Source organism: Rhineura floridana, chromosome 6 (assembly GCF_030035675.1).
Source record: "Rhineura floridana isolate rRhiFlo1 chromosome 6, rRhiFlo1.hap2, whole genome shotgun sequence".
In the NCBI taxonomy this organism is placed as follows: Eukaryota; Metazoa; Chordata; class Lepidosauria; order Squamata; family Rhineuridae; genus Rhineura; species Rhineura floridana.
Window position 1 is genome coordinate 53,141,362 of NC_084485.1, and position 15,610 is coordinate 53,156,971.

The following is a 15,610-nucleotide window of genomic DNA, read 5'->3' on the forward strand; positions in this document are numbered from 1 at the left end:
ATGCATACATGAACTTTATTTTTAACCTTGCAGAAGTGCTTGCCACTTTGACATTCCTGACTTTACAATTTACTTTTTGTGATTGTTTGTTAATGCTTCATTCACTTTTTATGAGCCAATGTGTAACTTAGGATATAATGTGATTGGCAAATTTGATCCTAAACAGTCACAATGATGTATATGCTAGCAATCCCAGTGGAGTAGGGGCATTGGAGAAGCCATCGTTAAGTGGCACAGTAAATGCTTTACATGCAAAAGGTCTCAAGTTCAAATCCCACATAGGCTTGGACAGACTCCCATATGAAATCCTGGAAAGCCACTGGCAGTTACTGAGCTAGATGGACCAAAAGCCTGACTCAGTATAAGGCAGTTCCTAGTGTCAATGTACGAAATAACTAGATGAGAATTCAGAGTTAATACATTTTCATCTTGTAGTACAGCCAGTGTGGCATAGTGGTTACAGTGTTGGACTACGACCTGGGAGACCAGGGTTCGAATCCCCACATAGCCATGAAGCGCACTGGGTGACCTTGGGCCAGTCACTGCCACTCAGCCTCAGAGGAAGGCAATAGTAAACTGCCTCTGAATACCACTTACCACAAAAACCCTATTCATGAGGTCACCATAAGTCGGGATCAACTTCAAGGCAGTACATTTACATTTACATACTATTCTCAAGGAGTTGAGACAAGGGGCATATCCACACAGTGATTTACTGTGAGTCTGGTGCTACTTGTATCCCCCTTTAATTCACATGGTTCACATGACATTGCAGGCAAGCAGAAGCTATCATGCAGTTTCCCCCTTTGAATCCATATTAACCCAATCCACTGATAATGTGAAAAGGGAAGGAAAGACCATCTCAGCTGCGCTTCACTCCTCCTTGTAGGCGCTTTGCTTCAATGTTTTTTAGTGAGCAGGTGAATCCTTACTTCAGTGGCTCCCAGCTGCCGCAGCAGCGGACTACTTTACCTTTCACTTACTCCCTCCCTTTCTGCCTTTCACTCACGCTTGGTCAATGGAGAAGGGGGTCTAGTCAGTTTCATTGTTTCTTGTCAATTGCACACTGAGGCGCTCTCCCAGCTTCAGCCTTGATGCCCCGATAGTCATGGGGATTGCAACTGAGGGAACTGTTGCCTTCCATATTGATACTCTGGAGGGAGTAAATGTATAAAATTGGGGGCGGGGCCACAAGGAAACAGGGACACTAATCCTTCCCAGAGGAACACCTACTTGTGTGAATGGAAAACAGTGGATTGGAAGCTACTATCGAGCAAGAAATGTGGACACTGAAAATCTGTTACGATGGTAAAAGCAGTGTCTTTAGTACGAAGTTAGGCTCCCGTGTGGATAAGCCCAAGGTCAGAAGATGCAATAACATAGTATTTGCATAGTTTTAATATTAAGTATAGTGCTGCTACACTGTGCTACTAAGGTTTGAACTAGATGGGATGCATCTGTTTTTTGTTTTTAAATAATAGACACATCCTATCTTTATTTTTCATCAGGACTGTAGCATGTGGGAAGGACTGGTTTATTATTTTTTAAAAAAATGCAAAAGTAGACACAAGGAGAGATTTTTCATTGAGGACTGTAGCATGTTGGGAGGAGAAATTTAATCCCTCTCACTGAAAATCCCCCTCCCCCTCCCCTGGCACAGCTATTAGCTTAATGGATGAGTTTAAGAAAATAGGAGGTAGTGTTTTGTCCAAGCCTCACATAAGTACTTGGCAAACTGGGACTTGAAGAAAATTATTCTGGGTTCCTGTTCTAAAGGGCAAAGCCAACTTCTGCAAAGCACTAGTTTATCTCTCACTTTAAGATTCACTTCACAGTGCCGAATCAATATGTTGAGATTTTGTTTTGTTTTTAAATACCATTTCTGATACCTAAACTGGTCCTAACTCATTTTAAGATCACTATGGAGCTATTTTTACTGTTTTTTCTTCAGAGTTTTCCAGGTTTGGAGCTTGGAGTACTCCCATTTGCTCACCTGTTCCACTGAGTCATTTTATAAGGGAGCTGTCTCACCCCTATCACTCTAAGGAAGGACTTCTCACTCTAAGGACCTCTCACTCTAAGGAAGAGTGGAAGGAATCTACTGTTTTACAAGCTGCTGATAAAATGAGACCCCTGGACCAGGGAAGCTGCAGTCACTGACTCACCTCATTCATTTCACTAAACAATGCACCTTTTAGCTAATGTGTATGGTTAAGGTGTGAACAGCTGCTGCTCAATCCCATAAGGTTGTACTTCTAATTGTGTAGCTGTTGGCATTACCTTCATGCCAAGGGGTTTGGTAGCTTTTCCTAAGCATGAATAAAACCATTCCATGCCCATAAATTGGCTTGCTACAATTTAAGCAGGGTAGTTGTAGGGAACCAGAGAATCTGATGACGAAACCTAATATGGAGGGCAGTTCAAAGGAAATTCAACAGCTAGAGGCAGTCCTTAAAATTCTATGAGGAGCAAGCAGAAAGTTTTTTTAAAAATACATGCAACAAAAATACATCTAGATTACTAAAATTGGAATGGTTAAGAAACTTCAGTTAATGTAGAACAGAGCAGCAGAGTTTTGATTAGCAGTGCTTGCTCCAGACTTAAAAGGACTTCATAGGCTTTCCGGTTGCTCGGGCCCGATTTAATGTGCAGGCACTTAACTTTAAACTTTTAAACCTTTTAACTTTAAACCCCCTAAATACTTGGGGCTGAAACAAATACTTGAAGCAGGACTTCCTGCCATATCATCCCACTCACATGCAGAGCTTGGAAAAGTTACTTTTTTGAACTACAATTCCCATCAGCCCAATCCAGTGACCATGCTGGCTGGGGCTGATGGGAGTTGTAATTCAAAAAAGTAACTTTTCCAAGCTCTGCTCACATGTTAAGGCCATCAGCCAGTGACCTTTTCCAAATGCTACCACCATTGATGTTGAGGCTTACATTTCCAAGATTTTTTCAGTAGTGGAGCACCAGGTATGGAATGCCCTTGCCAGGGTGGGTATGCCTAGCACACTGTCTTTTAAGTGCCAAGCAAAAACTTTTCTATTCACCCAGGCATCTTAGACTTTATTATTTAAGGTTCAAAGTCCACAGCTGGGCAATTTTTTAAATTGGAAACAACAATTGTCTAGAGGATATTTTGTTTAGCCATTCACGTTTATTGTGAATTTTCTTTGTATTTTTGAAGCTGATTTTTATGTGTAATTTATGTAATTTTTGTGTTGGTACTAAAGAGGACATTCTCTTTAGTTGTAGAATGTAGAAATTCTATTTTTTGTGTTTGCTGTTTATTTAAGATGTTTTATCTTATGCTGTAAGGCGCTTAGAGTTGTGTTTAAATATAAACCCTATATAAATTGTCCAAATAACTAACTAGACAAGCAGTCACACAAATATGGGACACTTTCAAGCTCAAAAACTTGCCACATTTTTATGACTTTTTGGTTGGTCCCAATGGTGACCTTTGGAGGTTTTCTTATGAATCAACATGGCTACTCTTCTTTTTTTTTTTATTTTAAATTCTTGGACTATTGATTGCACTTACATCTGTTATTTGTCCTGTTAGTTTCGATTTGGTAAACTGCCTGAAATAATTAATAAAAGGCAGCATGTAAAAAGGGCCTTTTTGAGAGTAGTTGCAGGACAAGCAAAAATGTATCTAAGCTTTTTCATTATTATCAAAATATGAATATATCTGCTGACTTACCTCAAACAGCCGGTGGCATTGAAAAAAACCTCTGGGTCAACAATTTCTTTTGATCTATTACTAACACCATCAGACCAGCCAGAAAAAGGAATAATAACACGATCAGTCAGAACAGGAAGGGCATCATGTATTAAATCTTCTTTCAGTTCATCTGTCGATGATAGGTTCCAGAGCAATCCTGGAAAGCAAGTACATGAGATGCATTGCTATAGCTTCCAGTCAATCTCACTTGGATTCAAGATACAGCAAACAGTAAAACTCATGCATATTATGAAAGTCATTCTCTAAATGTTCACAGAAGGCATTCACGCTATTGTCATGATAAAAGAAGTTCTGCCTGCCTGCCTGTTACTGACATTGGGAGTCTATGTCCTCTACTGCGCCTGAAAAGTCCAGGTCACATTTAGTTTTATTTTAGTTCTGGTGTGTTACTGGAATAGGGAATAAAAAAGAAAATAGGAAAGAGTATCTTCCATATGAACAAAGTAGTAGCTTTTCTTTATTACATTACAACTTATCTTGCTCCAATAAATAAAAATACCTATATTGAGGTTTTCTAATATATCTACAGATATATTTAAGTGTAGTCAATTTTTGACTGATCTGTTAAAAGTCATGTTATTAAACAAATCCTTTAATTTGTTGACACTCCATAACTATTCTTCCTATTTTTAAAAGCTAGACCTTCAGATACCCATAATATTGGGTTGTATCCAATGAAGTTGTCCCATTAGCACAAGGACTTCCTCCCCCTCTTCTCTCTGTGTGTCCTGCCCCAAATTTGATCTGAGGGTTCTCCCAACTCTGTGAAGAAGATTGAGGAGGTGTATGGAGAGAAGAGGTGAAGGAAGTCCCACTGTGCAGGCAGAAGTCCTTGTGCTAATGGGATAACTTTGCTGGATATAATCCAATATTAATGCAGTGATTTATTTTTTTATTTATTTAATTTAATTTATATACCGCCCTAAGTCAAAAAGGCTCTCTGGGCGGTGTACATAGAGGATAAACAAGAAAATATATGAATAGAACAAATATAAGAAAATCAAAAAGCAAAACAAACAAAGAACAAAAACCAAACAACATCAGAATATACCAGTAATGAAATACTGTTTTAAAATACACTATAAAACAATTTTTTAAAAAAAATAGAATATTTAAATTTTTTAAAATGCCTGGGAGTATAAAAAGGTTTTCACCTGGCGCCGAAAAGACAGCAGCGTCGGCGCCAGGCGTACCTCATCGGGGAGACTATTCCACAATTCGGGGGCCACCACCGAAAAGGCCCTGGATCTAGTCACCGCCCTCCGAGCTTCTCGATGGGATGGCACTCGGAGGAGGGCCTTAGATGTCGAGCGCAGTGTACGGGTAGTTTCATATTGGGAGAGGCGTTCCACCAGGTATTGCGGTCCCATGCCGTGTAGGGCTTTATAGGTCAAAACCAGCACTTTGAATTTAGCCCGGAAACAAATAGGAAGCCAGTGCAGACGGGCCAGAACAGGTGTTATATGAGCGGACCTTCTGGTCCGCGTCAATAGTCTGGCCACTGCATTCTGGACTAACTGTAGTTTCCGAACTATCTTCAAGGGCAGCCCAACGTAAAGCGCATTGCAGTAGTCCAACCTAGAAGTTACCAGAGCGTGAGCAACTGAGGCGAGGTCATCACTGTCCAGATAGGGACGTAGCTGGGTTACCAATCGAAGATGGTAGAAAGCGTTCTGTGCCACCGAGGCCACCTGGGCCTTGAGAGACAAGGAAGGATCGAAAAGAACTCCCAAGCTACGAACCTGTTCCTTCAAGGGGAGTGTAACCCCATCAAGAACAGGATGAACATCCTCCATCTGGGCAGTGAAGGCACTCACCAGCAGCGTCTCGGTCTTGTCTGGATTGAGCTTCAGTTTATTAGCCCCCATCCAGTCCATTATCGCGGTCAGACAATGGTTTACTACGTTAACAGCCTCACCTGAAGAGGATGAAAAGGAGAAATAGAGCTGCGTGTCATCAGCATACTGATGACAACGCACCCCAAAACTCCTGATGACCGTACCCAGCGGCTGCATGTAGATGTTGAAAAGCATGGGGGACAGTACCGATCCCTGCGGGACTCCACAACGGCGAGTCCAGGGTGTCAAGCAGTGTTCCCCAAGCACTACCTTCTGGTGACGACCCATCAAGTAGGAGCGGAGCCACTGCCAAGCAGTACCCCCGACTCCCAACTCCGTGAGTCTCCCCAGAAGGATACCATGGTCGATGGTATCAAAAGCAGCTGAGAGATCAAGGAGAATCAACAGAGTCACACTCCCCCTGTCCCTCTCCCGACAGAGGTCATCATACAGGGCGACCAAGGCTGTTTCGGTGCCAAAACCGGGCCTAAAACCGGATTGAAATGGATCAAGATAATCAGTGTCATCCAAGAGCCCCTGGAGCTGGCCGGCAACCACCCGTTCCAGGACCTTGCCCAGGAACGGAACATTCGCCACAGGTCTATAGTTGTTCAGGTTATCTGGGTCCAATGATTCACATTCAGTGATTTAATGTTCCAGTTGCTTCTACAATGTTCTAAAAGGATGAAGGTACCTGTCAGCTGCTTCTGTATTTCTGTACTCCCGGTCCTCCTCAGGAGGTTCACACTCTCTCGAATTCCATTCTGTCGTCTGGTTTCTAACTTGTTGGTTGGATTTCTGAAGACTAAGTTTCGAAGGGCCCCAGCTGAAGCCTGCTGCACATTCTCATCTAGGCTACGGAGAAGCTCAACAAGCTTGGCAATGCCACCAAGCCGGTAGACCTAACAAAGAAGGAATTAAAAAGTTTGCTGATCAAAATTGTTTATGTATCTCTGTTCTTTTCTGCAAATAGAAAGCATGAGAGTTAAAGGTTAACATATGAGATGTATTCATTGGCCTGGCAGTTTTAACAGTGTTGAACTACTACTGGCTGTATTGTGAATATATTAGGGATTTGCTAGAATTCTGTCCAATTTGGATTTGGTACCAAATTTTCCATTAATTTGCTTATTCTCTGTCACTGCAGATTGGATTTTTGTGTAGTGATTTTCCCCGGCTTTTAAAAAAAATGCCTCTTCTAACATACTGTTATTAAGAACAATAATTTTAATCAATATTTTGTTTCAAGTTATTGATGTTTCCTTTCAAAATTATCTTTATTAACATCAATGTTTTTGCAAGGGGAAAAAAAAACCAGGTCCGGTAAAAGCAGCGACTAGCAGACAAAGAACAAACTTGAATAGATATCGGCTTATTAGGTTGAATGCTTTTGAACCAGTACTGACCAATGGATCCCATCCCTAGAATATATGTACATATACCTCACATATTACCTTTCATTGCATACACAGTGAGATGTGTGCTTAAAATATGGCATTTAAAGCTTGTTGGGTGTTCCTTGAGGCCTCAAATCATTTGTTACTTTGAAAAAATAAATAAATACTTCTGATTGCCTCAAAACGTCACTGGGCTGCACAGGTTACTCACTATACGTGAAAGAAGGCACTCTTTGCTGATGAGTCAGGGGAGGTTCTGCAATTCAGGTGATACTTATTTAGGTTTCAACATGCCATATACTGTAGGAGAAAGGTGTGCTTTTGTTCTTTGACTGCTAACAGCTCTGGTCTAGACCCGCATGAGCCTCACCTCGCTTGGTTCAATGCTACTTGTATCATAATATTTAAGAAGGTGAAAAGTGAGACTGTAAACTGTATTTGGTAAACAGGAAATGGGTGCATAGATTGCATCTGTTCAGGTAAAATAATGACAACCACTCTGTCTGCATTAGGTGCTAATAGGAAATCTAGTTAGACTACTCACATTGTATAAAATGAATATACATTTATTAGTTATTGTAAAATGTTTCAAGTAATTTTCTAGACACTTGATTAATTAAACTGAAACAATAGTAATTTAAAAAGTTATTCCATTTTATGTTATATTTTATATCCTTATAGTGGACCAAGTTTAATTAATTTGCTTAATTTGCTGAAATTTTTTAACAGGTGTTAGTTCTGAACTTTGAAATTGTATTTTCTAATATTGCTGAAATTTGATGGGTGTGTGTGTGTTTAAATGGTAAGCCTCCTTGAGAGGGCAAAGGCAGTGTTCCATAATACATTACATAATAATAAATAAAATGGTCAAAGACCCAGAGCTTGGAAAAGTTACTTTTTTGAACTTTAACTCCCATCAGCCCCAGCCAGCATGGCCACTGAATTGGGCTGATGGGAGTTGTAGTTCAAAAAAGTAACTTTTCCAAGCTCTGCAAACGACCTTTGTGGTCACCCACTATCAGCCTTTGGGTATGTAACACTGACTTTAGATGAACTGAAGTGTGTAATTACTTGCATAAATGAGGGCTGATGGTGAGCAAGACTTTAGAATTAAGCCAGGTAGGATCGATATATTCCACAAAACAATTGATAAGATGTGTGTGATGTTCCTATATTAATGTATATATGGTAAGTGTTGTTGTTTTAGAAGATACATGGTAAGTGGAGTGAAAGAGGAGGGGGAGTGAATGGGCAGTAGAATGCGAGATGATTGGCTGAGTGTTTAAAATGGCTGAATGTATAAAAGGAAGAGTGAGAGTGGAATCTGGGGGGGAGAAGAGAAAGAGTGGATTGCTTGGTGGGGTTTAGAGAGTTGTTTACCAGGAGGGAGGTGGAGTTCGGATTAGTATTGAGTAAAACCATATGCTTATGTGCCTTAAGAAGAAATCTTGTTAATCTTGTTAGCTTTGTTATCTTTAATAAATACTTAATTTGGTTTACCAAAGGCCTGATCCTTGGCTGGGGTTTCACAGACCAGAAGGGAGGGTAAGGTAATGACCAAGGCTGAAGGGGAACTGTAACAAATGGTGGCAGCGGTGAAGAGAATAACAATACCAGTATTCAGAGTCTCTGGGAATACTAGTATTGGGACGTTACTGGTGGTTGCCTAGCAGGGGGATCTGTTGAGATCTGTGCTAGAGCGGATAGGTAAACCAGAAGAGAGTGCGGTCCGGACTGGTGGAGTCCCTGGTGGTGCCTAGAGACAGGCAGTAACCACGCACAGGTAGGAACCTGACAGGGAGAGCCAGGGAAGGACGCCTCACAAGTGGTGTCAGTAGCGGTGGGATACGAACAACAGAGAATCCAGATATGAACAACAGAGAATCCAGATACAGTGGTGTGGCAAACAGAAATAACAAAACAAGATTTCTTGTGAGAGTGACTGGCAAAGAGTGTGTGGCAAAGAGTGAGTGAACTCAAACACCATGGCTGAATACATAAAAATGAAAAGAGAGGAGCTGGTGAAGTGCATAACATTCAATTTACCTCACGAGGGTAAAGGGGTAGATGAATTGAGGGTAGCACTTATAGGATTTGCAACTGCCCAGCAAAAACAACCTGTCAGGGAAGAGACCCCAGAAGGATATTTAAGCAATCCCGCTTATATAGAGTACTTGAGAGAGAAGTTAAGATGGGAGGCTGAGGAAAAAGACAAGCAGAGGGAGTTGGAAGCTGAGAGATTGAAGATGGAAGCTGAGAGAATGAGATTGGGGTTTGAGGAGAGGGAGAAGCAACGAGCAGTGGATGCCGAATTTCAAGTAGAAAAGTTAAAATTTGAAAGAGAGAAGTTTCATTCTGATGAAACAAGAAAGGACAGAGATGGAGCAAAAATAAAAATTACTCCAAAGGACTTTGCTGTCTATGAGCCTGGTCAAGATCCTCAAATTTACCTCAGCACCTTTGAAAAAGCAGCTCAGTTGTGGGGGCTACCTGAAGATAAATACATGCAGTATTTATCAAATCTGATTAAAGGGGAATTGGCTGAGGTATACCAATATTTCCCCTCAGACAGGCCCATCACCTATGCTGAATTCAAAGAAGCAGTGTTTAAAAGATTCAGACTGGGGCCTGATTATTTTAGAAAGCTTGTCAGAAACTGCCAGATACAGACAGGGAGGTCTTTTGTGGAACTGGGAGCAAAGTTGATGGATATATTTGGAAAGTGGATGAGTAGTGCCAAAGCTCAGTCTGTGGAGGAGGTGAAAAACCTCATGATATTGGATCAATTATACCATCAGTTACCACCAGAAATAAGGCTCCTGGTCAAAGACCGTTCCCCTACATCTGTGCAGGAGGCCACAGAGATGGCGGATCACTTCGCCTCCAATAGAACTGGCTGGGTGGGGAAAACATCAAGAGAGTTTAAACCCAGACCATATAGTGCTGGCAGAAGGGATGTGGTACCACAGCGAGTGAGTCCTCCAGTAAAATCTGAAGGGCACAGGACACCCCAGAGTGGATCTGTGTACCCTAAAAGTGAGGAGAAATTATGCTACAAATGTGGTAGACCGGGGCACCTACGTTTTCAATGTGAGATTGCCAACCCCATTAGTAATCCTGCTCAGACAAGGGCAGTGAAAACAGAGCCCAAGGCTTTAGAAACAGCGAAAAAGGTTCAGTTCTGCCAGATAAACTGGACAGAAGTAACAGACCTTGATTCAAGTCTGAGAGAGGAAGTGAGTGTACAAGGGGCAAATTATTGGGCATTGCTTGACACTGGTGCCGCTCAGACGTTACTGAGGCCAGATTTAATAAAATCTGAAGAAATATTACCTCAGGAAACAGTGACTATCCAAGGAGTGAGGGGTGAACCAGAGAGTTTGCCTGTGGCCCTAGTGAAAATGGAATGGAGAGGCCGAAAGGGCCAATATAAAGTTGGTATTAATGCCCAGCAACAAGAACCAGTAATACTGGGAAGAGATGTTATGGGGGCACAGGGGAAAATATATGTAGTGACCAGACAGCAAATTGGCAGAGAAAAAGAAGCCATATTAAGGGGGGCTGAAACAAACAGGGTGGAATCTGTTAACCAGCCTCAGGTCACCATAGCAACCACTAGCAGGCCTGCTGAAGAAGACAAACTGTATCAAGTGGTCTCTGGGGAAGAAGCAGATCAATTCAGGGAAGAGCTGCATAAAGATATAAGTTTGAAGCAGATAAAGGAACAAGCTCTGACCCAACAGATTCCTTTCACTGACAAACTGAGGAATCAAGTTGTGTGTGAGAATGGGATTTTATATAGACTGTGGATGCCTGCTGAGAGAAAGGATGAATGTGAACCAGAGAAGCAATTGATAGTACCTAGCAAATACAGAACCAGATTTAATGGAGTTTTGAAGGGCATGACGGGATGCTTCTTATTTGCATACAGAGAAGTCCCTCAGGAGTCAACAGGCTTCTCACCCTTTGAACTAATGGTTACTAGAAAAGTGAGGGGACCTTTGGAACTGCTAAAAAATTCATGGGAAGGAACTCTGGGAGAGTACAAAACTTCTGTAGTAGATTTTGTATTGGAATTCTGCAATAAATTAACATCAATGATGGAAGTAGTGAAAGAGAATTTGAGTCATGCACAGGAGAAGCAAAGTTACTGGTATGACAGAACAGCCAGAGAACGTGTGTATGATGTGGGAGATATGGTTATGGCGTTCATACCCAGGAAACATGACAAATTACAGGCTAACTGGGAAGGACCATATACCATCAGAGAAAGGCTTGACACAGTGACGTATGTAATTACCACAGACCAATTAAACAAAAGCAAAGTGGTTCATGTAAATATGTTGAAGCCTTACCATACCAGGGATGCACAGGTGTTGCAAGTTACCTTATTCCCTGAGGGAAGTGGGCCTGAACTTCCAGATTTGGTACAAGAAAGCAAAGACAAAGGAGGGGTAGATCAAGTGGAATGGTCAGAGGAGGTGAAGGAGGAAGTAAAAGAGGAGATTCTGAGAGTTTTGAAAACCTATAGGAATCTCTTTAGCAACAAACCTGGCCGAACCAGTATAGTTATACATTCCATTGATACTGGAGATCATGCCCCAATCAGATCTGTTCCGTACCGTGTGAATGGGAAAGTTTTGAATGAAATCGAAAAGGAGGTGGAAGATATGCTGGAATTAGGAGTGATCAGGGAATCCATCAGTCCCTGGGCCTCAAGTATTGTCCTGGTTCCGAAAAAAGATGGAACGACAAGGTTTTGCATTGATTATTGGCTAATCAATAAAATTACTGTCCCAGATGCGTATCCTATGCCTAGGGTAGACGCAATGTTAGAGTTATTGGGGGCAGCAACCATTATCTCTACACTAGATCTCTGTAAAGGATTTTGGCAAACGGAACTAGACGAGCAATCCAGAGCCAAAACTGCCTTCAGTACACCAGATGGGTTATATGAGTTTGTGACCTTACCCATGGGACTAAGGAACTCACCAAGTTCATTTCAGAGGCTAATCAATACTGTGTTGCGAGGCATGTCAGATTTTGCAGTGGCCTATATCGATGACGTGGCCATTTTTAGCAAGTCGGTGCCTGAGCATGTCCAACACCTGACAACAGTATTGGAGGCCTTAAGAAAAGCAGGCCTCACAATAAAAGCTAAGAAATGCCAGTTTGGACTAAAGGAAGTAATCTATTTGGGACATAAGGTGGGGAGTGGGAAAATTACCCCCTTATGGAGCAAGATGGAGGCAATACAAGCGTGGCCGATCCCCTTAACCAAAAAACAAGTAAGGGCATTTATTTTATTTATTTATTTGTTTGTTTCATTTATAGACCGCCCATAGCGAGTGGCTCTCTGGGCGGTGTACAAAAAGGTTAAAATACAAAATATCAACAATAAAATCAGACAACAAACAATAAACACAAGCAGCAACTAAAGAAAAAAATAAAAAATAAAAAAATTAAATTATAACATAAACGCTTAAAATGCCTGGGAGCATAGCCAGGTCTTAACCTGGCGCCGAAAAGATAGAAGCGTAGGCGTCAGGCATACTTCTTCGGGGAGGCTGTTCCACAGTTCGGGGTGTGGCTGGATTTTATAGGAAGTTTGTGAGAAATTTTGGGGAAATAGCAACCCCCTTGCATGAATTAACAAAGAAGTGTTCTGAGCGTGTGGTATGGACGGATGAATGTCAGAAGGCTTTTGATCTACTGAAGCAAGCCTTGTGCCAAGGACCCATATTAATAGCACCAGACTATGAGAAACCATTCATCGTGGCTACAGATGCGTCGGACCTCGCGCTGGGAGTCGTCTTGCTACAGGAGAGAGAAGGCACCAGACATCCAGTGGCGTACCTGAGTCGCAAGCTGATGCCGAGGGAGAAAAACTATTTGTCGGTCCAGAAGGAGTGCCTAGCGGTCGTGTGGGGACTGAACAAGTTGCGCCCATACGTGTGGGGACGAAGATTCACAGTGACTATGGATCATCGGGCCTTGTTATGGTTGCAGACTATGAAAAACCATAACACTATGCTGCAGAGGTGGTCCTGGGCCCTACAGGACTATCAAGTGGACTTCCAGTTCATCAAAGGCAAGGACAATGTACTGGCTGATGGACTTTCCAGGCAAGTGGCTGGGACTGCAGTGACGTGACCAGACAGAGAAACAAAGAAAGACATTTTCCCCATAGAGACTTTTATTTGTTAACGCGACGTATAAATCCTGGAACAGGAATAATACTCTGCTGTTGTTTAAGGGGGGGGAAATGTGATGTTCCTATATTAATGTATATATGGTAAGTGTTGTTGTTTTAGAAGATACATGGTAAGTGGAGTGAAAGAGGAGGGGGAGTGAATGGGCAGTAGAATGCGAGATGATTGGCTGAGTGTTTAAAATGGCTGAATGTATAAAAGGAAGAGTGAGAGTGGAATCTGGGGGGGAGAAGAGAAAGAGTGGATTGCTTGGTGGGGTTTAGAGAGTTGTTTACCAGGAGGGAGGTGGAGTTCGGATTAGTATTGAGTAAAACCATATGCTTATGTGCCTTAAGAAGAAATCTTGTTAATCTTGTTAGCTTTGTTATCTTTAATAAATACTTAATTTGGTTTACCAAAGGCCTGATCCTTGGCTGGGGTTTCACAGACCAGAAGGGAGGGTAAGGTAATGACCAAGGCTGAAGGGGAACTGTAACAAATGGTGGCAGCGGTGAAGAGAATAACAATACCAGTATTCAGAGTCTCTGGGACGTTACTGGTGGTTGCCTAGCAGGGGGATCTGTTGAGATCTGTGCTAGAGCGGATAGGTAAACCAGAAGAGAGTGCGGTCCGGACTGGTGGAGTCCCTGGTGGTGCCTAGAGACAGGCAGTAACCACACGCAGGTAGGAACCTGACAGGGAGAGCCAGGGAAGGACGCATCTCACAATGTGCTCAAGGAATTTCCTGAAAATTAATCAAATAAGAATTTTAGATACAACACACATTTTTATGACAGCGTTTTAGTTTTTGTTTATTGGAATTTTGTGAACACTTTTTACAAAGATAGCAAGTTTGGGGCTATCATTTGGGAGTGGTAGGATGATTCAGAAATCCTCCACCCCATAGTGTGAGCTCTGAGTACTGAGGTCTGCAGCTCGGTGAACATAATACTGCTCATTTAGCTCCACACCTAAATGGTACAGTGTGCGTGTGAGGTTAGAGATATATTTTTGTTGTTCACTCCCTGGAGTATATGGGAAGGTTTGGGGACAAATTGGGGTCAGGAATCTGCACCTCACAGCACACATCCATATCTCTAATCTCACCCTCCTTTCCAGGATCTTTTAAATGTTTGTGGGCCTGATCCCTTTGTGGCTAAACAAACTGTTGGACTGGTAATTAATTAAGATCAGAAGAACAGATTTTCTACTGATCCTAATTAATCCAACCAAATATTTTTCTGCATACTTTTGGAGTACCAAGAGGACACAGAAACTGCTGCCTTGTCTGTTGGCAGTCCTGTTTCACTGCCTAGCTGATAGGCATGATTGTGCGGTACTAGAAGGAATGATGTGTCCTTCTATGTCCAAAAACAGTTATGCTTCCTAAATTGTGCCAGATCAATATGACTTCTGTGCAAGTTTACTCTGAGTAGGTTTCAGAAAAGTATACACCCATGAGACCAGCATGGTTCTGTTATTCTGTGAAGCAGGTGTGGGGGACCTTGAGCCCTTCAGATGTTGCTGAACTACAACTCACTTATATGCATGCTAAATGCATTTGCATTAATTCAAATATTCCAAGAATTTTGAAGTTAGATGTTGATGCTCTTAGCAATTGTAAGTTTGGATGTTTAAACATAAATTATTTGCAGACCAAAACTGTGTATGTGTCCAGGGCTCATGACAGTGTATGCCTATACACAATTCCAAATGTATAGGTCCACCCAATGGACTCATAGTCACACTCCTTGTTATACTGTCATACCCCTTAGTGTTGGATAAGATACCTCTTTCCAATTTGACTTCTTCTTTCTGATGGAGCTACCGGAAACATGAGTCCTGACATAATCCCATGCATTTAAGCATCTACTGTAAAGCCACACACAGCTGATGTAGTGAGGAATAACATTACCTCTTGCTTGGCAGATTCATCTTGAAAACAGGTGTGCTGCAGGTAGTAAGCACCCATGGCCTGGTACTTCTCATCTGAAGAACACAGGAGCTGGATGGCTTTCTGGATGGTCATTGCTCCATAATCCATCTCATCATTGCATATTCTAAATACAAAAAGGGGGGATGTCACCCACTTCAAGGCAGATTCATGGTAGCTTAGAAGCAAGATAGTATAAGATCTACAAATGCCTTCTTCCCTATCTAGCTGTACAGGAGTCAACAGGGAAATATAGGAACTATGCACAATGCATAAATCTCATTCTATGAACCATGCAAACTCTACCTAAACACTTTCTCTAGTCTCTGAACCTCTGACAGATACAGAGATTGTGTTTTAAATCTGTCTGTACAACTTGTGAAGGCCAGAAATGTATTCTTAAATTAAAGCTTCACTTCTCCATTTGTTTGCTTGACGTACCAGACTCCGCACACACCTTGTCATGTTGTGCTATGTAACTTGAAGCATATCATTGACTG

At 41.9% G+C, this 15,610-nt stretch overlaps 1 protein-coding gene across 1 annotated transcript in view; it reads right to left on the reverse strand.

Annotated features, from left to right (window-relative positions):
• The window catches only part of PKP1 (plakophilin 1), a 67,486-nt gene that overhangs the window by 13,015 nt on the left and 38,861 nt on the right, over positions 1-15,610 (reverse strand). Inside the window, exons 4-6 of the mRNA XM_061631887.1 lie at positions 15,093-15,237; positions 6,284-6,491; positions 3,710-3,887 (exon numbers count right to left, since the gene is read on the reverse strand). Coding sequence (XP_061487871.1) covers positions 3,710-3,887; positions 6,284-6,491; positions 15,093-15,237 — 531 coding nt within the window. The remainder of the gene's footprint in view (positions 1-3,709; positions 3,888-6,283; positions 6,492-15,092; positions 15,238-15,610) is intronic.